At 40.9% G+C, this 27850-nt stretch overlaps 1 protein-coding gene across 8 annotated transcripts in view; it reads right to left on the bottom strand.

Annotated features, from left to right (window-relative positions):
* LOC138064140 (zinc finger protein 532-like) overlaps window positions 1-27850 on the bottom strand; it is a 71757-nt gene that overhangs the window by 5883 nt on the left and 38024 nt on the right. For all 8 annotated transcript variants that reach the window (XM_068925363.1, XM_068925362.1, XM_068925361.1 and 5 more), the window contains 4 exons: window positions 23045-23226; window positions 19859-20035; window positions 13051-13213; window positions 9566-9844 (listed from right to left, as the gene is read on the bottom strand). In XM_068925363.1, the coding sequence (XP_068781464.1) occupies window positions 9566-9844; window positions 13051-13213; window positions 19859-20035; window positions 23045-23226 (801 nt within the window). The remainder of the gene's footprint in view (window positions 1-9565; window positions 9845-13050; window positions 13214-19858; window positions 20036-23044; window positions 23227-27850) is intronic.

The following is a 27850-nucleotide window of genomic DNA, read 5'->3' as shown; positions in this document are numbered from 1 at the left end:
ATCAGTAAAGGCTGTATAGTGAGCGATCTGCTCTCACTGTAAAGTAACCTCTTCTTTCCCATTGCCAAACTAGTTCTGCACGTGCTGAGAGGGTACCAGTCACCCACAAGAGGAGGGTGAAGGCACCTATTCAATAGGGACTAAAGCACAACACTAACGGGGCTCAGAAAAGTCAGGAGGAAACGAGAGATACGGTCTGTTGTCAACTTGTGAGCTATCTGTTTGGGGAAATCTACTGGTTTTATATTGCAGTTTATTAAGCGGAAGGAGAAAGAAAAGAAGGGGTGAAAAAGATGAGTGGTCTCTATCTACGGCATTTCAGCTGGAACAGGCCACAGGAGCTCTAGAGTCTCAAGAAGTAACACGTCTGCAGAAACGTGGCCCATAAAAGCCTCAAGAACAAATGACACGGTCCTATCCTTTAAATCACTAGCGCATCCTCAGTCGGAGATCTCAGAACTGAGTTCAGACGGCCTGTCCCATCAACCTGAGCAGCTGCAGTAAAGAACTGAAATATCTCCTATCACATTTCCTGCTTCCTTTCACACACAAGTAGATTTTTCAAGCTCAGATCTGTAATTTTCTGCTGTTTTGGACCTACTATGGGAATAAGCAAATCCAAACAGTAATCAAAAAAAAAAAAAATCAAACTTGGACCTTTCAAAATTACTTTTCAACAATCTGGTCAGGGCCAAGATCCTGCACTCACCATTCAGCATAATGATTCCTGCCAGACTCAAGGCTTCCTGGGTCTGAAGAAGAAGAAATGGATTTTACTGGAAATCCCTGCGAGAAATTCAGATCACTCAGACCCAGATTTCAAGTATTCTAGTCTGAGGGAGGGCTTATGCTTGCTACTCAGGTTCAAGTGAAGGAATAGCACAGTCTCATGCAACCAGTCAAGTGTCTAGAAGGAAAATCAAATTTCTTGGATTGCTTTTTCCTGTTCTAGCAGACATGGTATTTCTTCCTTCATAGTGTCAATAACCTTCTCTTTCCTGTGTTTATTGGAAAATTAGAAAAATAAATCATATAATTTTGTTTCACTATTCCAGCTGAGGTCACTGAGCAAAAGACTTAGATCAACGTTTAAAACCGGACCCATCCTGACTCTTCTAGAGAATCCATCCAACATCTGCCCCTATGCTACAGCTCCAAGGCACTCGATAGCAAAGGTTTTCCTCAGAGAACAACATTTAAGGTTTGGCTCATTTATTCTTGGCCTCTGAAGAAGTGACCGATTCCTAAACAATGGAGATGTACAATAACCCACATGGACGTTTTAATATGACATGAGTCAGTCTCTGTGCCTAATCTAAATTAATAGCAACAATAAAATCCTCATTTCTGAATACTAATAAGCTCAAGCCCTATAGGAATGTTTAAGGAACTGAAAAAAACTTTTCTTGTACTTGTTGTCTGAATGCTGCATTTTATGTTGATGTTCATATTCTCCATAAGGGCTACACGGCTCATGAATAGCTACAGCATCTATGAGGCAACAGAGATCCGTAGTGATGACCTCATTTCTGAAAACCATCATTTACTTCCAAGTCTGGAGTGAATGGTGGAAGGTTTGTACAAGCAAAAAGTGATCGCTGGAATGACTAAAGGAGTAAATGTAAAAGCAGTTGCGGTGAGCCCTCTTATTACGAAGACCAAAATCGTATGGGAAGAAAGGTAGTTTTGAAGGCTCTTTTATGCAAATATGAAGCATCCCAGTTATTAAGAACCGTGATACGGCAAACTTACCGGAAATAAGTGGGGACAGTCCTTACCTTTTAGAAGCACAGTACTGCTCAACCTAGACGTCCCTTTTATGTTTATAGGCCAATTAAATAAAGAAGGAAAATCAACATATTTCTTCCTTCAATTGTTAAAGGTGAAAACCTGATACTGTGTACACAGAGCACATACTCATTAATGTGAATGCATTAATCAGTACGCTTTGCAGTACGATTTTGAAGTATGCTCACGACTGCAATTCTTTGGGAAGAACTTATAAAAGATTAAATTAATATCTAAAGGCATATGAGGGCTTCTCTCAAGAAATAGCACAAATGAGGGAGAAAAACGACTTATGCTTAACATACTTAATGAAAAAGTACAGCATCTTTTAGAAAGTCTCTATTTAACAATAGTTCCTCTTTCCTAACAAGGAGCTAGACTGAGGCACAGAGGATACAATACTGGCACAACAGAGCATGCAACGCTGCCCACTGCAGCATTCCCAAGCTAGCTCTGAAGCTGGAAGCAGTACACCTCTGCCACCACTATCCTATGCCAGAGCTGCATGGTTTTTTAACACGGTAATGATCAGCACGTGGCCCTGCACTATACTGTACAATCATACCAGCTCACCCAAAGCAGCTCAGGTATCTTTGCCAAGGCCGTTGTACAGTGTAGACGCATCCTCAACCACTTAATCAGAACAGCAGCGGGAGGGAGGTCTGTGCTCTGCAGGACACAGCCCCTCTCAGAAGATCAGGAACGCTACCTGGGGACACCATCCATGACACTACCCTTTTTTTAAATTTGCTGGAACGATTCTGGGTAACAACCCAAATAGGACTCTGGACACTTCACTTTCTGCAATGGCAGCCAAAAACAAAAGAACAAAAAAAATAGCTAAAAACAAGCGAAAATATTAGTATTTGAAATTAAATGAAAACAGTGAAGAGAGATACTACCATCCTAGCTTGTATAGAGAACTAGGATGCACTTCATCTTTCCACTGATGCACTTTACCTCCAAGAAACTCTCTATAAAAATAGGTATAAGAGAAAGAAAGGTTTCAGGAATGGACAATGAGAATGACCAGTGTCATGAAAATAAGTGGATTATGAAGATAAATCAGAAAGATGGGCTTTCTAGGAATGAGTAAGAGGGAATATCATAAATAACAGTTCTTGTGTTTTAACATGGAAAGACTGCTCTCTCAAATAAGCCAGACAGAATCCAAGGTCGGGGAATAACCTCGGGAGAGAGGAACCAGAAGCGGGGGAACCAAGAGGTAGTCTGAGCGGGGAAGGAGTACAGGGGAATAGATACCTCTGTTTACTCATAAATATGTAACACGCGACATTGCTAGTAGGCAAGCATTTGATTTTTTTTAATAAGAAACCCTGCATGTTTTCTGCGTGAAGATACAGGTGTTGCTATTCATAATGAAACCCTCTCATAAAAGGGCTCAGGACACTAAACAACAAGAATAACTTTTCACAACGTGAAAGCATTTCACTCTCAAAACTACTGCACAGAGATGAGCACAGATAAACAAAGAAGTCCAACCGAACAGCAGTTAGCCATACTTTGAATATTTGTTTCTCTGCTTTAATCAGGGAAAGGTGAAATAAACGGGATTTCCGGTGGACAGCAAGACCCACAGAGTTAGTGGTGCTGTAGCAAATTCCCAAATTCTTACATGCATGATGGGAGGGACCTTAAACACTGGTTGGTATCTGAGCACAAAACAGGTCTTGAGGATGATTAGGCTGCTCCTGTTCACAGTGTCACGCACCAAGACAGTTAATTTAAATGTGCCTTGCCGCTTACTAGGTCCCCAGCACAAAGAGAACAAAATAGGCTAAATATCATACCAACAGGTCACACTTGTGATCAGTCATGCTGCTGCACTTTGAAGAAGCTGCGAGCAACAGATACGCCTTGCTGACAACCCAGCCAAAAGCAAACTGAAAGTAACTGAGCAATTCCCTAAAGGGTGATTCCAGGCGCCGGTGAGGCAGGCAGGCAGGCTGGGAACCTCCGCTCTCCCTGGGGATACTCAGAGAAAGCGAAAAGCAGAACATGCAAGAGGCAAAGGGAGGGAACGCCTTCCTACTCGAAGCACAACTCAGCTGGTCTGTGCATCTCACTGACAGGAGTCCACTGGCACCAAGAGCTCAGCAGAATTCAAACTGAGATGCAACGTTTTATGTCTGGCAAAAAACCCACAGAGTTATACTACTAAGTATTTAACTCTTGGAGTGTTACATAAATTCACATGCTATTATAGGCTGGCATGCTAAAATGTTACTAGGGGAGTTAGTTAGATGTTGAGCACAAATCTATTAAACTTCTTTAAAAATGTCCTTGAGACATAAGGAAATCTGTAACTGATGAGCAGCCCTCCCTGTAGGTAAAGTATTCTGTAACTAGGTGCAGCAGGACCTCTTGTACAGCATCACGTCTTAGCTACACGAAGAAAGAGGTTAAATTAGATGAACTGCAAGTATGAATCCGCAGGGCAATTCCTACGTAGAAAACATCTGCCCTTTCACAGAAACACACCTATGCACAAGTCCTAAGGAACTAAGCGTATTTCTGCCCAGCTGAGTGCAGACAGACATGAACCAGTTTCAAGCCAGGAGTCGTACAGCCCTTGTTAGCACCACCCTTTGTGTGGGCTAATAACTTGTTTTCTTTTTTTCTTTTTTTTTTTTTTTTTTTAAGGAAAATAGGGCTTTTACCACCAGGTAGAGTGACACCAAGGTGGCTACAGGTCTTCCTACCCTGCAGCTGGCTTCTCTTCCTGAGCTGGTGGAAGGTAACAGAGCAAACGCCAATCTCTCTGTACCCGTCTGCGTAGGCATTTCCCAGTAAGGTCTGGAAACTCAAGAATCTGTCCAAAGAGGATATACATGGCAATACCTCTCCTGTGTCTCAATAATCCAGCCTGGGATCAGCTAAAAAGGGTTACAGCTCCAGACTTTTACTGTGGACCTGCAAGAGCAGCAATTAAAAGCGTGAAACTAGTATCTTCCGATACCTTACAGGGCAACGGATTCTGCAAACAGCTCGTGAGTTGCTTAATTAAAAGTTTTCAACAAACCTTCCCCACAGACCCACTGAGTGCACTTACCCAACCCCTAGCATACTGAAGAGAACCAGTCTATCAATTCATCCCATAATTTATTGGACCCGTATCACATATTTTGTTATCTTATCTAGTCTCTCTACAGTAAAATGTATCCTTGAAAGTTTAATTATTGAATACAGTCATTAAAAAAAGCCAACAATTACTGACAATTTCAAGAGGTCTGGAAGAAATGTAGCAGCTGGTCTTTTGCCAACGGTCTCTGAAAGACATGGAGTTGTATCTCTATTCACTTATATATATATATATATATATGCCTCCCACTTTACCCGAAGAACAATTTTAAGAGCGATAAAAAAAGTAAGTACGTAAATATAAGCACTGAAACAGTCCTTCAGACCAACACCTGAGCAACAATAATTATCTAATGTTCCATAATAAGGGCTGTTCTTGAGGCAATATTGCACATTCCTCACTAAACATCAGGTTATTAAAAGACTAGTATTCAAAGCTAGTATTGGAAAAGCATTGTCAGCACGGTACTAGCCTTGCTCTACTGCCTGCTGCCGTTCTGACGTGGGTTGATGAGACTGGCTGTGATTCTCGCTCGCTCTCCAGTGACAGTATCACCGGGACGTTGTTTTGCTTTGTTTTGTTTTGTTTTGAAGAACTGCATCAGCGTAAACCGTAAGCGTATCTGGGCTTAAACCTACTTCTGTTTGCCAGTGAAAGCATCGGGGAGTCACCATCCGAACTCGCAGACTAAACAGAAGGGGTCAGTATTTTACATGCTGCTAAGGAGACTGGCTTTGGCAGAGAGTTAGGCTAGGCTTGGGCGGGCGCTGCAGCAGGGGACGTAGGCATCCACGTCGCAGGCACGCTGCAGCGGCTCCGTCGCGTTTGGCCCAGTTTCTCTACAGGCCCCAGCGTAGCAGAAGGGTCATGATCGAACCTCTCCGGCTCGCAACCAAAACAACCAGCAGTTCCTTAGGAACTTCAAGGGATGCAAGCGCAGAAACGGGCTTCTAAAGCAACAGGAAAAAGAAAAAGGGGATCACGTGATCTCAGCCGGCTGGGCTCATTTTCATGCCCTCAAGCTGTAAAATGAGAACCAGGTGAAAGAAAACGTAGTTCTGAGAGTCATAATCGTGGTTTGCTTTTGGGTATTCCTTCCCAAGGGGACTGGGAACGTGGCTGCGCAGCCTGAACAACAAGCGACTCCTTACAGCAGGAAGGCAATGCGGCACAGGCACAGCTGGGCAAGAAGGGACAGGGAAACAGCCTCCTTTCAGACGGGCTTGGATGCTCTTCGCTTGTAGTTGTCATAAGAAAATTAGAGATGACACTCAGTAGTCTGGTATTTTCAGCTTTTTGAAAAAATGTTTAGAAACAGAATAAAATAATTTGCCCAACTGGGAGTTTCAGAGATAAGCACTGTAATTTGAAGGGACACAGAAACCTCTGAAAACATTCTGTCATTTATTATATCATATTAGCATCCTGAAAATTACAGATTTTCACTCAGGATGAGTCTTTTCCACCTAGACAAAATGAGTCTGTTCTCCCTTCCAGTTCTGCTCTTTTTCCTCGGCGCGGCACAGAGCTTTAGCCTGCTTAGTTCCCTGCTTCTCAGCGGAGGAAAGCATCAGAGCGCTCCTGCTAGCGCGGAGGGAAGGACAGGACGGCAAAGCAGACAACTGCTGCGAGTCAGCGTCCGCCCAGAGCCGGCTGCAGTCTGCCTCGTCAGCGGCTGAGGATCCCAAGAGCCAGGGCCCGGCCAGGGGAGCGGTGAACCGGTGCGATCCCCCCGTGGCCTCCCTCCATCCTCCCCTCGACCTGAATCCTGCCTGTAATACCGACGCTGCGAACGCTGCCTGTAATACCAACGCTTGGCATCTTTTTCTTCCACGCAGCCTCTAGTCGTTCTAAATGCTTGGGTCAAGACAACCTTCAGCTCTCCTGGGTCCTAATCCTGGCTCACCTCGACTTTGAAAACCGCCTCCTGGCTCCAACCCTGCTTCTAGGCGGGCACAACATTGCTAACACCGGCAGGAGCTCCAATGTAGATAAGGCAACAGGAAGCAAAAAACAAAACACAGTAAGGGAACTGAAATCTAAGCCTGTTATTCAGTCCTTCATTTTAACTATTGTGTCCTGTTTGCGCGACAGTTAAGTATTTTGGCCTCACTCATGCACTTGAGTGACCTCACATACACAAATCACTAGCGTTTGCTAGGAACAGCAACAGAGGGCCTGATTCAAACTGAATCAACCCAAAGAGTCTCACTGACTGCACCGAACTTTGGACCCAAATCCAGCATGATGTTATAGGCAAGTATAAAGTCTGAACTGAAGATGGATAGCTCCTCCTAAATGACAAAATTGCTCGCTTTTTTGCTTTGCTCTAGCTTGCAGCAGCGCAGTGTATGAACGCGGACTCCTCAGGCTCCGTCACTGTAAAACACTGAATGTGCTCTTGTTGTAAAACAAATTGAATTGCTTCTGTAAAATTCAGATAGTAGCATCTTTGAACAGACATACAACCATAAAAGACTTACTGCACAAAGTTCTCTGTTAAGCAATGCTCTTCTTGGTAGCATCTCAAAAGGTATATGCTTATTGTATCAGGCTGTAAAAACTGGCTTGTCCATGATGAACATCATCTACTTAGGCATCTGTCTTCAAATATTTAAGCTGGAAGTCAAGGAAAGTGTAAGGAAAGGCTCCCCCTGGAGATTTAGAACAGGAGTCTAAATTAAGTACTTCAAATTGGGCTCTGGAGGAGCCTGTTCCTCACCCTTCTCCAGAAAAACAGTCTAGGGAGACAAGCCTTCTAATTTTAGGAACCTACAGCTAAATGCCTAATGAAAATGGTACAAACACACCTCAAAATCTGATATATACTCCACTTTCCCATGCTATACTTTCTTCATCCTAATTTCCAATACCTAATACCTTTGTATGGCAAGCTTTCTATTCCTCTGCCCTACTTCTGAAAATTATTTTTTACTTCTTACCTGTATGACAGAGGTAACACACAACTGTGCAATTTTTTTTCAGTTCTGAGGAGTTTTGTTTGAAAAATAAAACCAAATAATAAACTCATGTGCTATACTGCTAAAATTGGCTTTGCCTGCCATTTAAGGCACCACAATGCTATCCTGATTCTCTGTTTTCCAGCTTCTTTATAGAAAAATTCTTTTAACTGTTTCCTACTTTGCTGTCTATGCTACTCCCCTTCAAGAGCAGCAGACTCATGCTGAAATTACAAACTCATCTTAAAAAGCACAGAAACAGTTTGCTCTGTAACATAATTGATATTGTACTTTTACAAGCACATATGTTTTGTTAAATGTGTGATATCCTAAAGCGTTTTCTAACTCTCTTTAGAAAATCTTTCATATTCATTCACTGGAAGAGAATAAAATTTGGTGAAAAGTTTTGACAAAAATCTGTTCACAGTTCCTGTCTACGATCATCAGGAATTTGTTACAGATTTCACACAGAACCCCAAAAGATTACTCATGCAGTTTCTGGCATTCACTTCCCTGTTCTTACATTTTAACACCAGGTATCACGGAAAAATGAATGGTTTTTAACGCTCACAAAGAACTTACGGAGCTGCTAAGGGCCACTGCCCAAAGACTGTAGACATTTGGGAAACAATACCAAAGTTGAACATTTTGCTAATAACCCGGCACACACTGTTTTCCCCTTTGTTTTTAAAGAGCTGCAGTTGTTTCAGACATATTAACACTCTCCAGGTGCCTCCTCACTAGAAGACCAAATTTTACCAGGGACTGATTAAAAAAAGAGCATTCACAGGGATCAGAGGCCATTATCATTCTGTGTCTTATCTCCATCAATCTACTTCCACCTATAAGGAGAGGAGAGGAGGCTGGATACCTATCAGGATAATCTGCTAAATGATGAAAAAGGGAAGAAGACTGAATCAGCTATGAGGTTATATTTTTTTTACTATTCTTTTCTTTTTGAAGCCAAATTTAACAAGTCAGCGTTGCAGCGCTCTTTCCGGCAAGCAGTAACAGAGGAAAATTGTTCCGTTCCGTTATTGCTCACCTGTCCGTCTTTTTAAAAAATTTCACTTACTTGGAAAAGCTGTGAGCCGCAGCAAGGCCATCAAACTGTCTTTGCTGACTTGAGAATACAGCAGTCCCATGTTTTACTTTGAATTAATTTAAAGAAAGTTATCTCAAATCTAGCTCATTTAAGTACAATTTCAACTTGTTCAGCTAAGCTGACTTGTTGACAGAACCTGCAAATGTAAGAATTAGAACAATGAACTGACCTTAGAATGAGTCTACATTTTAAAATGAAATTCTATTTGCCACTCATTGGGCCAGTAAAACAAGATTTCAGTCCCTGGATCAAAGAGTTAATGAATTTTCAAGAGAGAAAAGGAACTAATGAAGGCACAAAGGAAGAAAAAGAACCTGGATCCGATTAGATGACTCAGAAGAAACGCTGGAACATCTTTCCCTCTTGAAGAAATTTTTGTACCAGATGAACAAGCCTACAATTAACAGAGAACGTGTGGATTTTCTCCCTATGTAGAAAAGGACAAAAGCTAAGCAGCGTAAAAGAGAAAGATGAAATAGATATGAGAAAAGAGAAGAATAATGATGGAATGTACAGGAACATCTGCAAATACACAACTAAATTGGAAGAAAAATGACTTCATATTTCAGGTTTAATTCACTTTTCTGTAATTTAAAATTACTCATTTACCTTTCCATGTTCTTTCCTCATGTGGGAGATGTAAACGTCCCTCTGAGTGAAGAGCCTATCACACTCCCAGCACGTCCAGCCGGGATTAGTAACTTTTTTAGGCTCTGCTTTCTTTATGGGAGAAGGAGATTTCTTCTCTAACTTTTCTGTTCCGTTGACAGATTTTGCGTCCTCTTTGTTGTGACTGGCTGAGTTCTGAGTTGTAGGTTTAGTACTAAGAGGCAAATTTATCCCCAGGTTTGGTGGCCCCTCAACACTTTTCAGAGTTCCATGCATAGACTACAATAAAAAATAAATGTAAAAAAATTAGCATAGATGTCAATAGTTGCATTGACAAAGTGCAGACCTCCATTTCAAAGTGCAAATTCAGACCTCTGAACCAAAAGCCTTCACTTACTTCATCATTATACTACAACGCAAGATCACATTCTTAAGTTAAAGAAACGATTAAGTAAAAGCAAGCTCTAACATCAACAGAAACTAGCAACAGTAACAGACACCAGACACAGCCGGAGAGCGGTTTTCTTCAGTGATTTGGTATTTTTACAAAAAATGAGACTGTTTATGTGAAGTTTAAACGGCTGTTTAATAGAGAGGGGGGAAAAAAAGGGCTAAAGCCCTTTATGTTAAGTTTAATTTCTCACTTTAGTTGCCTAATCTAGTTAATTGAGCATCCTCATTTCAAACTATGCTCTTAGAGATTTCCAGAGAGCAGGGTTTTTTCTAATGACAAACTTTGACTTAGCACATCATGAAACGAGACAAGAAAAGGCAACTCTGAAAAGATCAGGCAACTATCTTTACCAGGGCATATTAATGCTTTATGTCAAGCCTGGGTTAAGCCCTACCTTACTGCACACAGGGTGCGAACGCACACGGCCAACACAGTCCTCAGGATCGGAGGTCGGCAGGGCGGACGGGGGCCCCGAGACGGGGACGTCCAGGAGGTGGCTAACAAGCTGTTCTCAACAGCCTGCAGCTGTTAGCTAGCGCTCCATCCTCCCTGCTTTACTTCTCGAATTTAAGGTTAGGTAAACAACCAGTCAGGCGGGAAGCTCTCTTCTGCCTCCTTCCCCTCCCGACTCGGAGCGCGGTATCACACGGCGCTGCGATACCTGCGCCTACAAGAGACATGACCGGTTGGGGCAGAGCCGGGGGCTTCACCTGAGATTCAGGTCTGATCGCAGACCCAACAGGAGTAAGTCAGCATGATTCCGGGCCAACACGGGTGACTGACGCCAGGGAAACTTAACGGGTTGCTGAACGCACAGGCTCACGGTCAAGGAGTCTCTTCCACCCCAGAAGACGTGCCCGTCGCGGTGGCAGCGTTCTGACGGTCTCCTGCGCTGCCCTTCACTACCGCTCTCCCGACTGCCTGTGCAGGCCTCCCCCCAAGCACTAGTATTCTTCCCACAAGCGACCTCAGGCACCAACAACATGCTGCACAGGCTTCATTCAGGGAATGTAAGAATACTGTAAAGTCCTTTAAATATAATCCTTGAAATTTAATTTCTTACTTCAACAAAAAAGATTGAAACATAACATGTATGACTGGTAGAACTGGGAGCGTTACATCCGCAGTCCAGACCGTCCCCACTTGCTCTAACTAGCTGTTAGCAAGTCTCTGGTAGCTAGTGGCCATTAGAGGAAAACGAGACATACTTTTTGCCAAGAAGATACACTCCCGTCTACAGGAATTATTCTAGGTTATTTGTGTAGCTTTACGTAACCTGCTCCCGAGCACCTCTCCATCCCTTTCTGTTCTGTTTCCACGCAGGTCTTGGCCCTGCTGGTTTCTGCCTAGCCACGTCAGACGGCTCCTCCTGCAGCTGGGCTGAGCTCTGCCCTCACCCCCCGTCCTCCTCCGCTCTCACCCGCAGCCTGTTACTGCTGTTTGCTTCCCTCCCGCCCGCTCCGATTTACAGGTTGTCCCTGCTCCCGTACGCACATCCTAAACGCCAAGACACTAGCATTTCTGAGTAAAAGCAGTACTTCTGATTCTCTAATTTTGTCCTCACAAACGCCTGAATCAGCTGCAGTGAAACACGCTAAAAAGAATACGGGGCAAAAGTACAAATGCTGCCATGGAAAACTACAGCCAGCACAGGTAAAAGGCACCCAAGCTGTAAGAAACTGAGAGTAATCTTATAAGGGAAGATGCTGACGAGCCCTAACTTGCGTAAGCCCAGCTCCTAGCTCTACCTACAGCCAGATCACACTCCTGAAAACAGCTGTTTTCTGGTCTTAAAGAAATAAGTATATACAGATATAACAATAATGTTACCTCCGAATCAAAAAAACTAACCACACAAATAAGGCATACATCGCAATACATGGAATTTGCCTAATTACTTAAAAAAAAAAAAAAAGAAGCAGCAATTACAAGTAGATCAAAGGAAACTGAAAATAGGACTTTGCACTGCTGTATGAGAGGGCCAATTAAGGTATCTAAGCAGAAATTAAAGAAGATTCTTCAAGTAAATAGGAACTAGTTCAAAACCAAAGAAAATATCTGACCACTGTATTTCCGAACAGCTTGGGTCTGCCCTCCCCTACCCCTTCCCAGTCTTTAAAATCAGCCAGGACTTCTGGTCTTGTTTTCAGTGTAGCCTCAAAAATCACGGAGGTTGCAAGTGCCACCGCTGAGGCTAAAATGCACAACTCTGGTTTTAACAAACAAGAAGAGGAGTCTGATTTTCTAGTATGTTGCATATTCTACTAAGCCTTTTATGTCACTGCAAGAGAATCCAACTCAATTAAGCGCTACCATTCTGGATTATCATACTTTGCCATGGTGTCAATAACTTCAACTGTTACCCAGCGTCTCTTGATCAAGCTAATAAGGTATAAGAAATTTCAGCACTGCTAACAGATTTGATGTTTTTAAAACAAGGTTATCAGAGTATATTTAAAAATATATAGCTAACCAGTTATAGCCGTGGGGACTGATGATTCTTAATAACATAATTTGCAAGGAAGACTGAAAATGTTCCCCAGTAAATCCATTCATTCGGTTACAAGGATATTTATGAGATAATCCATTAAGTTTTTTTTCAAAGCATGCATGTGTTCAGCCGTGTGCACACACACACACACACGCGCGCACACACACACACACACACACATATATATAATTTCTCTTTCTGTTCCAGAAGCATACTTGTTCCCACCACTGAGTTCTGAAAATCCAAGGCTTTATTTTTGTAAGGTACTCAGCATCATCAGCTCCTAACAACTGCAATAATGATACTCAGAATACTGTAAATAAGGCTCAGTACTTACTAGGATCGGACTAAATTACTTCACGATACCTAATATTATTTTTGATAAAATGACATACTGAATGCAATGCACTGAGCTATTACTACTGTATCAAAATCGATATTCATATAGAAAAACTTCTGTGCCTTTTTACAGTATTTTCTGAAAGCACGTGATACATGACAAATGGCATCTACGAATCAAACGAGAAAACGCCTACAAACCTTTATATGATCCATCATAAGCTGCTTCTGTGCATATAGCAGGGAACAGTCTGGACACTTGAAAACAGACACCTTCTGGTTTTCAATGTGCTGATCAAAGTGGCGATAGAGTAAAGGTTGTAGAGTAAACACAGTGTCACACATAGAGCATTTATATATTATTCTAAAAACAGAAGTACAATAAATAACGTCAGTTGTGTTGATGATCTATTTGCAAGAATAACGTTAACTTTTTTCTCAGCAGAGATAAGATTTGACATGTTTAAGTAACCATTTCACATTGTCTGGAAAAATGTTAAAATGAAACTAATTCAAAACATCCTCAGATTTCAAAACAAAGGAGCAATCAAAAACAACAACAACAACAAAATCACTAAGCAGTGCAAACAAGAAACCAAAAAACACCAGTATATGCCAGTTACATAAACAAAGCCACCAACCGCTGAAGCGGCTGTGAAAGTGGAACATCTTCAGTTCCTGAGCTCACATTGTAACTACAGGACAAACACCACAACCGTTTCAGGTGGCAAGGGCAATATTTTGAAGGAGTTCTTGATTTGATCATAATCAGCAGAATACTTCAAGATGAATTTATTTTCGGAAATACTCATGGTTTTGAACTTCCTGAATGCCAAGTCTAGACTCTCTCTCAGCCGTCTGAAGCTGCAACTTCACAGGATGATAGTTCCCTGTTTTGCAACTACAATCCTTTAAGAATCTGGCTGTTTCTATCAAAGCAAAGCAGAAACACCACAAAACCACAATTTCCTCTCTCAGAGCTTATGCAGCTTTTGAAATTAGCTACCTACATCTCCCATTCTGATTGACAACACTCTAATACAATTTGTAACAAAATTTATTTCTGTTCTAGTTGCTGAGTAAAGGCTGGAGCAGTGCATTAATCTAATTTTAAGTGCTTTAGAAACAAATATGCTAGTTAACAAAGAACTAGGTAAGTACTGGACATTAACAGCACAGTCCCTGCAAGCGAAAAACGATAGCCAAATTTCTGTATCACAAAGTCATAAGAAATTAATTAAACAATCTGAAAATAGTTGTATTTTTAGCACATCTTGGTCAAGTGTCTGACCAACAGATAAAAAACAGATTGAAACCAGAAACTTGGTTAGTCATCTGATCTAAACGCCGTAACAGCTACCAAGTAACAACAGTTTGAAACTTATTTCATTTTGCTGATGATTTTATAACGGAAAGTTAGTTTAAATTGTACTCTAGGCAACAATCTACTTGATATACTGCTTGTTGATTTTGCTTATCTGTATGTTTGATTCTGTTAGGAATTATTTCACTGCCAGTTTCATGGCCGCTGCCATGGGACGAGAGGTAAGTCTAAGCCACCAGCCACCAGCTCAGGTAGCACCCAAGGACAGCCCGGCTGCTTCCTCTGCGGAAGCGCTCTTCCTAATCTCCTCGGTCAGGCCGATCTCTGTCCTGAAGAACGCCTTTGTATTTAAAAAAAAAAGAAAAAAAAGAAAAAAAGATCCTGCTTGTTACAATACTGAATTTTCTCATTATTCACCTAAATACTCAAAATCCTTTCTATATCCTTCTAAGCAGTTGTCTTCCAAGGTATATTGTCCAAAAGAGCTCTAAAGACCACTGTGCACTGGGCTTTGAGAGAACCAGGAGGACAGGGACCGTGCCTCAATTTCCAAGCTATTCGGCGTTTTCAAATATTTCAACGTTCTTATACTCCTAAAACGTAGCTTCACCTCACATATCTCACGTCAACAAAAACTCACTTATGCCTTGCTAGTAGTCGTAAGAGACAGCTCATGGGGGGGAGGAAGGATCACCGCCCGGGCAGATCAGCTGAGAAGAGCAGAGACAGAACCGGAGAGTGAGCCTTCGCCAAGCGCGGCGCTAGTAGGGGCTCGCTCTACGGGAGCGCCCGTTAAGCTCTAAGGTACAGAAAGAGCCCAAATATTCACTTTGCAGTGGATCATTTCCCTTGGCCACACAGAGCGACTGAGCAACTACACACACTCCACCAACATCTTGGTCACACCTCCGCAAAGCGGCTAAAGGCAACTTAAAGCAGCGATTTTACTCACAGCCGCCTTCACTCCATCCAAGAAAAGACAAAATTCCCTCAGAAAAGCACCTGATACAGTTCTGTAGCCAATCTGTAACGTCCCAAACTAATGAAAACCTGGAAGACTTCTCTTTCCACAGAGAGCTGCTATCAACTGCAAATATTCCCAAGTTCTGCAGTACCAAATATTTGCATTTTGTGACTTGACCGCTGTCTCTTAGAACGCTGCCTTACATCTCCATGACCAACTCTGTCCAAAAGTCAGCAAGTGTCCAAACCGATTAATACTATCCAAAAAACTGTGGCACAAAACTCTGTATCAAGACCTTGCCCTTGGCAGAGGGATTTTCACCCTTCTGGTTCATCACGCACACGCCACCGCTAACAAGCGGTACTCCGGACTTCTGGTGCCTGCTGCTAAGTGCTACAGCCCACGGTTAGGCTCCAAAGACAGAGGAGTAACACGACATCGTTCCAAGTCAGCGAGCTGTGAATAAACCCCGTCAGAATTCCAAATAGTTCTTTGATTATTTGATATATTTGATTATTTATACTGCTATTAGAATCCTATCTTGGAAATAATTTAGACACCTAAGAAATCAGAAAACCTGTTTTATCATCTGTGGTGGAACTAGACTGTGATCTCAGTTGGAACTACTTCAGGTCTATAGTATACGCATTTATTGTCATAAGCTTACATAATTTATCAAACAAACTATGGCATATTATTTGCTTCGGCTTCTTCTCATTGTATCTGAACTAAATCAATCCCTAAACGATCACACTGATCCTTGAGTAATGCAGCACTCATTATTGATAACAGCAGCTACTGACAGGAGAAGGTGAATTTGCTACAAAGAAATCTGACATCATTCCAAATTTATTGCAAATAAAATTTTATCTTAAAAAAAAAAAGTTGCTGTATATTCCTATTTCTATGTAAGCTACAAAGTCATTACTCTGCTTTCACAGAAGCACAAGAACTGCCTGATAGAGACCCAAGTTTCAGAGTTAGCTCTCTGAGAAGAAACTGTATTAATTTACATTTATACCAACATGCCTAATAGTATGTGCTATGGCTATAACCACTTCATTACAAAGTATTACTTTCAACCACAGTTAAAAGCATGATTTTCAATGCTAAACACGTGCAACTGAGTGTGCTGGTCTGCTTTACAACTGTGGTAATTAGTATTTAATGTGTAACAGCTTAAAATCTTGTCCAAATTCTAAAGGCAGTTGTGCTCACTCAGGACAAAATTTATGACGGCCTCAATTCAACAAGCCACTAGCGTAAGGCAGCTAGTCCCACGGTAATCACAGCACCGCGGCTCGCGAGCTGTTCCCCCTCCGACAGTACACGCCAAAGTAGGCACGGTGCAGGCACTTTTCCACTTTTCAAAAATATGGTTAATATACCTTTATGTGTTATCTTGGAATAAATACACAGGTATTGCAGGGGGAGATACTTTCATATAACATTAAAGACGTTAAGCATTTTAAAGGCTTCTCCACTAGAGCATGGTATTTCTCCTTCCTACAATTTATTTAAAGAAATGGTACCTGTGGGATAATACACTGTGCACCAACAGTACAGCATAATCTGACTTCATAAACAAGAATTTCTCCAATATCCAAAAAGAGAATAGCCATGAAAAATATCTTAAAGCTGTTCCTAAGAACTTAAACTATTTACTAAAAAAACAACAAAAAAAACCCCCTGTAAGCTCTGGTTTCCCATTGAAACATTTTATGTATGCTACAGGAGAGAGCTGAAAAAGTTGAAAGAGAAGATAGTCATCCATTTCCATACATTAAAATAATCTAATTCCATCCCATTGAGATTCACTGCTCATAACTTCATTTTTTTGTAAGGCTAATTATTTACTGTATCTATTTTGACAAACAACCACTTGTAATATCATCATAAATCGTACTATTCCAGTAAATGCCAGGGGCACGCAGCCATTTACCAGCCAGCCTAATTCCTGTAAACAACCATGATATGAACAAGTAAAGAGACCCTCGGGACCGGGCTGGCCCCAGCCTGTTTACAAGACAGAGCTAATACATCTTCCCCAGCTGCCCTGAGCTGGTCGTCCCACTGACACCTTACGTCCCGAGGCGTCGCTGTGACCTCCAGAGGAACATCTAGGCCACCCGGTTCCTGGTTACCAGGTTCCACGGTCATGCAGGAGTTGAAAAGCGTTTGCTTTTGGGGGTAAGCTTTAAAATTCATGTTTAAAAATGTGAGTGTTTAAGTCTTCCTTCTATACACCCAGTGTGTATAAATCTCATCAAAGGCGTCACATTTTCAAACATAAAAGGCTACTGTGCACTTCTTGGATTTGTTTTAAAATTTTTACTTCAGAAAAATAAACATTCAGCCCAACTTATATAATCATATCTACTATGTTATATACTTGCTTCTCTTCAATTGTGAATTTGTTAATTTTTTAGAACATATGCCAGCCATATGCAACAAGACAGACAGGTAATACGACAGAGAGAAATCAGTGGTGGCAGACTCTTCAGCTGTGCACATAGTTCTGCAAATATAAATACAGAACATTATAGCTGATGAAGCAGAATTTGAGCTATGTCACAAACACCTGATGTCACTCAATCAATATATTTTAGAGAGATCCTCAGAAACGAACTAATGTAAATAACATAGATCACTTCCTTTTTAATTCGCTACTGAGTAGCATGAATGCTTTTAGTTAATTCTGAGGAAAATCACAGATCCTGATAGCTTGAAATAAACTTTATTAAAACGGTGAAACAGCAGTCAGTGCACGCAACTTGAGTGTTGGCAGTGACACTGTACCGCCTACACGTGCTCCTGAACGGGAACCAAGTCACTCCAAATGACGTGTAGGCTGGGAAAAACATACTAGTCATTCAGCATGAGTTTAAGAGAGCAACTTGGTTAAAACTGGTAAATTTGAAGAAAATCATCGTATCTTAAGAAGAGCACTCAACTGCGAATTCTGTCTGTAATTTACTACAATACAATAATATTTCTTAAAATGTTTAGTCTTTTATAAACAAAACAGATTTCCAGAAGTTCGTAAAATAATGTAATTACAAGCACATCTATATGAAAAGGAAACTAATGCAAAATATTTAATACACAAAGTCGACCTCAAAAAGTTCAAAAGATCCAAATACAAGTCAAGAAATCTTCTGCACTTCTCCTATGCGAAATACCTTATACAACTGACGATTTTAATGTTCTGTTTTTTATATGATGAAAATTGTGGAAATCTGAAACAAGTTTTAGATTAAATGGTGGTATTTCTGAGCCTACTACTGAAGATACCACCCTGAAGTAAAAGGTACCATTTGTCATCACTGAAAATATGTTAATTTAGCGTCAGAAACGGTAAGTTTGTTGCTATTTTGCTTTGATGTAGGTTTAAACATCCTGGAGAATGAAACCCCTGTTAATATGCTAGAAGAAACACTGGTAAGCCAAAACTTTGTGAAACCTCGTGTTCCAGCACATGGCTACCCTGTCTCTCTCGCCTGCCTCTTATTTTCTTGAGTCTCCTAGCTGGTAAAACGTGCTAGCGTGTTCTGTGCACTTCAGAGAAACAAAATGGAACAAAATATTTGAGTATTTACTCTCAGTACTGCATTTGTACCAGGCAGAGGAGAAACAAGACAGAAGAAAAGGGCCTGGATTAGAAGGCACTGGGCTATGGCTGATGAGATTTGAAGCCTAATTTTCACATATATCTGCACCTGCAGCTCCCACTGACTTCAACCGAGAATCCGAGCGTTCAGCATTTCTTACGCTTAGACCCTGAAACTGAATTCCTAATTGCCATAAGATTCTTTTACCTGCTTCAGTAAACCGTTTACTGCGTTTATGCCTAATGCCCTAATTGCAGGACGGGAACAGTTCTGCCTTAACCCAGGCTGGAAAAGGTTTAATGGCAGGCACCTCACTTCATAACATACTAAAATAGTCGTCTGGAGTCATGAGAGTCTTGGGGAAGCAAAAACCTGGTCCCCAGCCTCAAAACTTGTGGCTATCACTGAAGAAAAAAAAGTAGGCAGCGGGAGGAGAACAGGTCCTGCAGGGTGAACGCCACTGGCAAGACAGCAGCTACCTAATCAAAAGAGCGCGCGCGGCCGAGAGCTCGACCCCGAGAGAACCGCCGGAGGCCGGCCCAGAGGAAACAGCGGGTACTTCTAAAACGGTCTGCCGCAAGCACATACCCTCCCTCGCGCCGGTGAACTGAGGGCACTGAGAGAACCACGTTTTTGCTGTTCACCTAAGTAACTCTCTGTAAGCGTGTAACAGAGGAAACCATTCTTTCCTGCCTTTTCAACCAGATGTTATGAACATCTCTACCTAAGTGCTGAGGAGTCCTAGCAGGTCCTTTTGGAATCACTTTATCTTAATTCACAGGAAAATGCAGGTGAGTTAATTAGATTAAAAATAAGAACGAGCAACACAGACCAGGAGCTTTCCTGAAACGTTTTTTGTAGTTACTGTATTACTGCCCTGTAGCGCTGTGTTTAAAGAACTGTCATCACTATGCTCATGGAAACCAAACCTTCGCCAAACACATTGCCAGCTAAAAACTCATGACTATACAACACGGACTTCCACACATTACCAACAGGATGACAGTAAGCACAGTATGTGACTTCTGAGATCATTAAATACAGGAGAGAATGCAATTTCACAAGTTATTAAAAGACAGGCAAGTGCAGTAAAAGATTAGTTTTGCTTACTTTGGTTCGCCTATCTTGATACCCGGGTGTTGTGTATAGGCATGGGAGTGTGTGCTGGGAGCAGATTTAAACGCCATGGGACAGATAGGACACTTGTAAAACACTTCACAGTGAGAACCTTGAATGTGAGACTTGAGAGCCGCCACATCAGAGTACACGACATTGCAATGTACGCAGCTGCAAAAGAGCGGAAAAGAGTCAGTTCAGCCTCGCAAAACACAGCATTAAAAGAAATGGAATCAACACTGATTTTCAAGCAAGTGGAAGAGGTAAACCTATATATACAAATGGATAAAACTACACGATTCTGTCAATTTAAAAGTATAGACAACATAGTAAGAATCAACCACAGATTTGTATATCAAAAAGGAGGAGAACAGAAGTTACCCAAAGACAATTTGAAAATCGAAGAGATATAAAGTCAGAGGTCGTTTTTATGGCATTACAACAAACAGATTAAAGGGTCAACAGAGGAATAGTGCATTGATTGTAAAAAGAAGGCTTAAATCCTCTGCAGATTTGTAAAGAGATTTTACCAAATGCATTTTTGTCACATGCAACGGATTGCGTAAAGTACACCACAGTAATTTAGAAACTACCACCAAAATGGAGAACCAGTCAGCCAAACATTCCTACCATTTCCCTTACTTAGGTTTTCGGAAAACATACTGATAACGATTTTATGGACAAGTGATCAAATCAGTGCTTGGATTTGAAACAAAAGACAGTACATTTTAATTCAGGACAAGTAAACTGGAGCTCTATGATCACATTAACATATCAGGTTGGATTTCTGAAAATATTTTTCAAAAACATACTTCTGCAATGTCGAAAATTTGTGACCTTTCCGCATCTATTCTAAAATAAAACAATTAAAAATGGAATTAATATTAGAACGTAGAAATTTCTATACACAATGGCCCCTTTTATGCCACCCATCTCCAGTGCTACACGCTACCAAAAAAAGCCCCAAAATACACTGCAATAAGCAATTACAAGATAGTCTGTCAAATGAAAAAAATTCTTATTGACCAGTGTTTTTCAGTAAGAGATTTACAGCTTAAACCTAAAGGGCTTCTACCCTTCAAAAAACTGTAATTTTGGCTTATATCATGGTAGTATTCTTGTTGTCATATAAACATCGAGTCATTTTGGGTGTCCTGTTCTAATGCCTCGATAATGGCCATAAAGCATGAAACCCAATTATATACTGCACACCGGAATCCTGTTTTTCTTTCACACAGTGTATCACCTTTGATGTTTGTGAAATGTCACCCCCTTTTTTTAAGCACTTGATTTACATTCTTAATACCATCGTCTTATACACAAACCCCCACACACTCGACTACCTTGTATCCACTTACCAATACATGCTCTAAGGTAAACGGCTGTCATCTTTTCCGGATCTGATACAATTTTCTCTGCACATACAGAGACGAACACTTCTTCACAGTGGTACAAAGCGTGATCTTCTCTTCACAGCGGGTCTTTACCAGTTCTGCGCCTCCCCTATCACCTCAAGAGAGCTGGGCTCCACCGCCTCTCCCTCCCCCAGGCCAAATCCCATCTGGATCTTAGTCTCTAGTGACGTTATATAATAAATGACCCTCGGCATCCGCAATCCACTTGTATATTAACTCAGCTCTTAATGCCCGAGCCTTCCTTTCCCGGACTGTTACAACAGCTTTCTTGCTCCCAACTAGCGAGGATGCAGCTAAACTTAAGGTTCAAATTTTCAGCTGAGTTAGTTCAAACAACTAGCCTGAACCACTGAAATCAAACTGGCCTCACACAGGCCCTCTGGAAAGGCAAGAAGGGCTAAGCTTTTCCTCAGAAGTATGCTCCCACAGTGATAAGAAAATGAGGAGGCGTCCAGGAAGTAAGAAAATAATTTTTCTGGATATTGCTTTTCCTTGCCTATGCATTTTTGGTTTAGTTTTGCCATATAAAGAAATTTTGACTTAGTGTGGCGTGAACTTTTTTAAAATAAATCTTGAAAAGTTTAGTAACACTATCATGATTCACAGTGCGAGGTTTATGAGTCTTCCGGTGTTACCGGTACAGGCCAGGAGTCCCCAAACCCAAGAGATGACACAGGCTAGAGGGAAGGGGTGGTGGAAGGGAGGTAACAGAGACGTAAGAAATTTAGGACAAGGAAGATTATTGCTTGAGAAAAGAATGAAGAGAAGAATCCAAAGAAACACTGAAAGAGCTCAAAGTTGAATCCATAGCCTGATACAATCTGAAAACAGACTGCCAGGGCAGCTGGCTCGGTGCAGTAAAAACGCTTTCTTCCCTCAGCAGAAGATTTCACAGCCGTCCTAGTAAATGAACTGCAGCGCCTTGAAGGGCAAGGATTTGCCTACACCCCGTTCCAGTCAGATAAGATGAAATGGAAGTGTTTGAGGAGCGTGAGCGAAGCCCAGCTCTACAGGTTGCTCTTCTGGACTGCTGCTGGGCTGCCATTCAGTGCCAGTAGCATTCGCAGATAAAACAGTCTTTCAAGCCTTTCAAAACTTAAAACTTCCATGAAACGTCTCCTATCCCCATTTTCTCAGGAAGTGGCCATGGGGGGGGAAATGCAAGACTAAAAGAGGAACTGATGAGTAACAATGAAGAACCAAAACAGCAGCCTGTTTGAATGAGAAAGGGTAACGGGCAGGGCAGTAGCCTAGAGCTGAGGAATCTTGACTTCCAACATCAAAAAGAGAGCAAAAAGGACTCAAACCGAGTTGCTTTAGCGATGCTAACAACAGAAGGTGCAATATACCCATCAGTATCTTGATAGGAAGTTCTACTAGCAGTACCTACTGAAAACAACTGTTCTACCAGAGAGAGAACAGTCTAAAATTCAGTGGACGAAAAAAGTTTTAAGAACCTGAAATTAGGACAATACATCTGAATTCTCTAGCTTAGAAACTGTGAAGTCCTGAATCTGACATTTTATGGCTGGGTGAGATTAGCTAATACTCTGATTTGGTAACTCAGCGAGAGCAGATGCCCAAAACAAAGCTGAATTCGAATGCAGGATTTATTCCAAAATTTGTAGTACTAATAGCACTGTTGCCATGACAACTTTAAACCACTGAAGCCATATTCTACAAACAATGCTTATGAAAATGGGAAATTACTTTTGAGAGCATAAATTATATATAAATTGACAACGAAAGTAATCATTATACTGACCGAAAACCAACTCTTCGTGTATAATGCAGGCAGTTCTTAGTGACATGAGTCTGGAAGTGGACAGATCTGCAGATTGCTCCACATTCAGGACACGTGTATGGAGATTTATGCTGATGAATTCTCTGGTGTGATGCAAAACTGCACTGGTTAGGAAGCAGCATCTGGCAGATATTGCATGTCTTCTAAACGATAAACCAAAATAGATGAAACAAAAGGTTTGGTTCAGCTACATATAATTTCTTGTAATATATTAAATAAAAGGTTAAATGTTATGACTGTGGCATGAACCAGAAGAAGTAGGCAAATTCTAAATGCAGGCTCTACCGACAAATCTTGTAGGACAGAGGTGGCATATCAGACATACTGGCATTCGAGGCCCAATTCTGATACAACAAAGCTCTTTCATGAACACTGGTCACAGAAGATGCCATATGGTTAATGTAAATTCTATTTAGGCCCCCCATAAGATTACCTTACTAGTGTAAAAATCCTACATACAACCTGCAAATCAAACCGTATGGTTTTAACTCAGTGCACCATAAGAAAAAAAAAAATCACCAAATATATTATATTATATTTACTTTCTTTGATCCTTGCCCCTGATGAATTCTAATGATAATATCCATAAAACCAGTGAACAAGAATATTATCAGGCAGAAAGTGCATAGATAATATATTTCTTAGGCAAGACTACATCAAAACATTGTATATTTAAATAGTAACTATAGATATGTAAAACAACTACAAAACGTTTCTTTGAAAATGTGTAAGTTATTTCCTAAACTATTCTTTTCTAGGATTTTGTTACACAAAAATAATAAAAAAAGTCTTCTACAACATGACCATCATTTGCCAAATCAGACACACTGAAATTTTTAGGGTGCTTTGTGCCATTCTTGGGATGAAATGCAAATGATGCAACCCAGTGTAAACACAGGCTTCAGTTCAGCTCACAGTTGCTTTCCATCACTGGAGGGCACAAACAGACAAAGAGTACCTGTAAAACTGTTCCAGAAAATGTTTCATTTAGGGTAATGCATCTCTAAGATCTCTAAGCAGATAGTTGACATCCTGTATGGAGCTATGCTTCTGTTTAACTTTGATCATGGAAGCTGCTTCATTAATGGAAACAGTCAGTCTAAAAGTCAAGCACACATACAAGTCTTTGCAGAACAGGTCTTTAACTCAACTTCATTTCAAACGTATATTCCACTGTCGGGTTTTTAAATTATTTTTTATATATGGGAAACAGATTACAAGCAAAAAGTAGTATTTTAGAGTTATCTAGGGCCAGAAGTGTAAGCCCCAAATCAATGCCTAAAATAAAAACTAAACCAGCAAATCTTATATGTCCTAAACAGTAATTCAAGATCAAATAGAGTTTTGGTGTTTTTTAGCATTTTTTTAATAAACTTAGAGGAGTTCATTTCCTACGAGAAATTAGAATGTCACTGGCTGAAAAAAATGTGAGACTTTTAAAATCATTATTATCGCTTTTAGTTTGGGCTTATGAATCTCTTTAGTGACTTACAAACACTTAGAAACAAGACTGAGGCTCCTTCATGACATGGGCATTTCTGATCATGAGATCTGCACGTACTTAGAAATGTTATACTTAAGAGTCTTGCACACGTAGCGAGGCATACGTTTTGCCAGAATATGGAACAAAACAAAATCTCCAGAGCTGTATTATAAATGTTTTACTGAGCTACGTAGAAAGAAAATATGATATAAATAATTAGGACATAATGCTTTTTCTCATGATAAAACAGTTTCTTTTTTTAAAGATGGGAACTTCATGACAAGTTGCCTCCTCCTTCCAATTTAGGCTACCCCTTTAAATCTCCTTTGAAAAGCAGCAAGATTCAAAGCATGTAATACCAGAATCAAAACTACCGCTGTCAAAGAACTAGTAGCGTCACGAACAGATTTCATAGGAGCCTGGCTTACCAGTCCTGGCAACGACGCCAGTCCATGCCTACAAAAACTAACCTGTTCCCATTTAATCAACAGGAGACAGATATTGACTCCAAAGGCAGAAAGAAAAAACCTTTACTAGTCACCATAAAAAAGGATTTTTTCCCCCAAACAGAACTCTCTCTAATAAAGACCTAAAACGAATTCTTAAACAGCTTAGTAGTTTGACAATATTGCCGATATTCTAAGAACCAGGATATTTTTCTCTCAGGCTCTGCACGCTTTGTTTTTTTCTCAAAATATCTTGATCTCAATGCTTTTTTGAGGCTGTGTGCAAACACTCTCAAAAAAAGTGAATAATTTCAAGCAGAAAAAAAAACACTAAACACCTTGAGGTCCCTTGAGGTCACACATACTGAAGCAAGAAGTGTATTTTTATACAGTTCACTTTTAATGTTTCTTTTGTGATCACGATGGCCTGATGTGTTTGAACACAGCCTCCACCCAAACGCACTCCTCAAATGTCCTCCCAACAGCAAGATGGTAAAATACAAAGCATTAAAATAGAGACGTTAAGCAAAGAAAAACCTATCATCACTCAAATTCAGATTCAATATTAGCACTACAGCCAGCTTAAAATAGTAGATGGCATGACTATATCTACCACCCTTGTGGAAGGCTTTGTTTGAGGGTAATGATCCGTGGGGATTTCGGACCGTCACCCTGATTAGAGCCTTTGTGACACAGTCCAAGTCCGAGACTGTGCTCACACACATATAATATTCACTTTGAAATGCCAAATATTTATCCTCAATTGACCAAACAACTATGGCCTGAAGCACTGACTCATGATTTTCAACACTAAACAGACCTGGTTTGTGGTGTTAACTTGGTGTTCAGCACAGGCTTAAGGGCAAAAGCCTCACTAACCATAACTCCATTTAAAATGCGCTTACCACATCTATTTGGCTTCAGTACCATTGCCATAATTTATCTTTTGCCACCTATGAATTAATAAGCAGTAAGACAATACTGGAGAATCTGGAGCGCTCTTTCATTACCTAAGAAAAGGGCAAAACAAAACGCCTTATTCTAACAACAGAAACGTAGGGGTCTCCAGCACCACAAACAAAACCTGGATGCTATGCCGCAGAAAGGCCGAACGCCATGCCAACCCCAGCCAGGTTTGCAACTAGCAGTCTGCAAGATCCATCCACAGGGCTCGTAATTCAGACTGACACAAAATGAAACTATTCGTTAAGGTCACCCGCTTGCTACTTCGACAAGTAGAGTAAAATGTTTATTTGTAACTGATTACAGGAGAACAAGAGCAATCTACTGTGAAATCCTACAATTCAGCACTTTGGCTTACCATTTTGGGCTTTACGTGGCATTAACTTCCAGTTCTCTCATTCCGACCCAGACCAAAATAAAACAGTGAATTTATGAAAATCATCACCTGCCTCCATTTAAAGTCCAAGTGCCAGAAAAAAGAGGGTTAGAAGAAAACAAATAGTGGAAGTGGAAAACAAAGATATACAAGAATTATGAATATGAAGGGAAATGAGCTAGGTAGGCTCTATGAGATATACCCTTATACCTGCAAATAAGACTAACAGCAATATGAATTAGCCCAGGTTCACTGCTTTTTCTCCCCTAAGAAGTAGGTGAGGCTTCAGCCAACGAAACCTGTCAGTGAGCAGGTCCAGTCCTTTCAATAAGACTATTAACACAAGTAAAATTATTTTGCAGTATCTGAGCATTCGTTATCATTATTTTTATGGCAGATATTACAAAAAGGTAATAATTTTGTAGGGGACATCTTTCAGCTGCTAGGGCTGTTTTAATGTTGTTTATTTTAAAGAAAACATTCTACCTTTACAAGAGCTTAAAAAGAACAAGAAAGTAACAGCTACTTACTGCTTAGACTCAACGAAGTCACCAAACTCTATGCAATGGCTCTCTCAAGAACAATTTGGAGGGCACTAGGAAGAACGGTCAGCTGCTGCAAATAACACCTAGCTATATTTTCTACTATTTGTCTGCAAAATCAAAAAATGTATCTCTTCCTTCCTTCCTCCCCAAATAAACCCCTCGATTTTATCTAACCTTCCAGCCTCCTTCCCCGCAAAATAACGGCAGTTTTACAACAAAAAGCCAGTGTGAAGCACTAAGAATCACAAGAGAAATCAAAGAAGGTGCTTCTCCTTCAAGCTGAGAAGTAACATAGAAGGAAAAAATATTGAAACGTTTATTAATAAAGCGCCTATCCAGAGTCTTTCTTCAGCAAACAGTATTCTCATAGCAATGCTTATGCTGACTGACGATGGGACAAAATGATAGCTTGGCAGGAAAGTAGGATGTACGGCTCTCACTAAAGCAACTGCTCAGTTAACCTGCTTCCATGATGGGCGTTTTGCTATGGCTACAACACTACAGTAGGTAACATGACATAAAAAACAGCAGTACAGAAGTGAAAACTGATTCTTGACATGTGAAAAGGACAAAGAAAAAAATGTAATTCATTTTTAAAAGGATATTGCAACAAAGGAGTTTCAGAACATTCACAACTGTATTTATTAGCAGAGGTCTTTTAAAATGAAACAACATGAAAGTTGCTTCCCCTCCCTGAGTGCTTTGCAGCAACCTGGTGCTTCCCCCCCCCCCCCCCCCCCAATCTGGAAATCTTTGGCCTAATTAGCAGATATTAAGGCTTTGTGGACACTTCAACTCTTAAAAGACTGTAAGCATCCAGTACGAGATAAAGACACATTGGTAGGCAGCGGCAGCGCAGCCTTTCTCCGGACGCTCACAAACTCTCCTCCCTTAAACAGCAGGACCCGCGTCTCCGCACTTCCCCTCCTACCTCCTCGCTGCCACGTTCTGGCA

Source organism: Struthio camelus, chromosome W, assembly GCF_040807025.1.
Source record: "Struthio camelus isolate bStrCam1 chromosome W, bStrCam1.hap1, whole genome shotgun sequence".
Taxonomy (NCBI): Eukaryota; Metazoa; Chordata; class Aves; order Struthioniformes; family Struthionidae; genus Struthio; species Struthio camelus.
The sequence above is the reverse complement of the archived record's forward strand: the minus strand, read 5'-3'. Positions and strand labels throughout refer to the sequence as shown.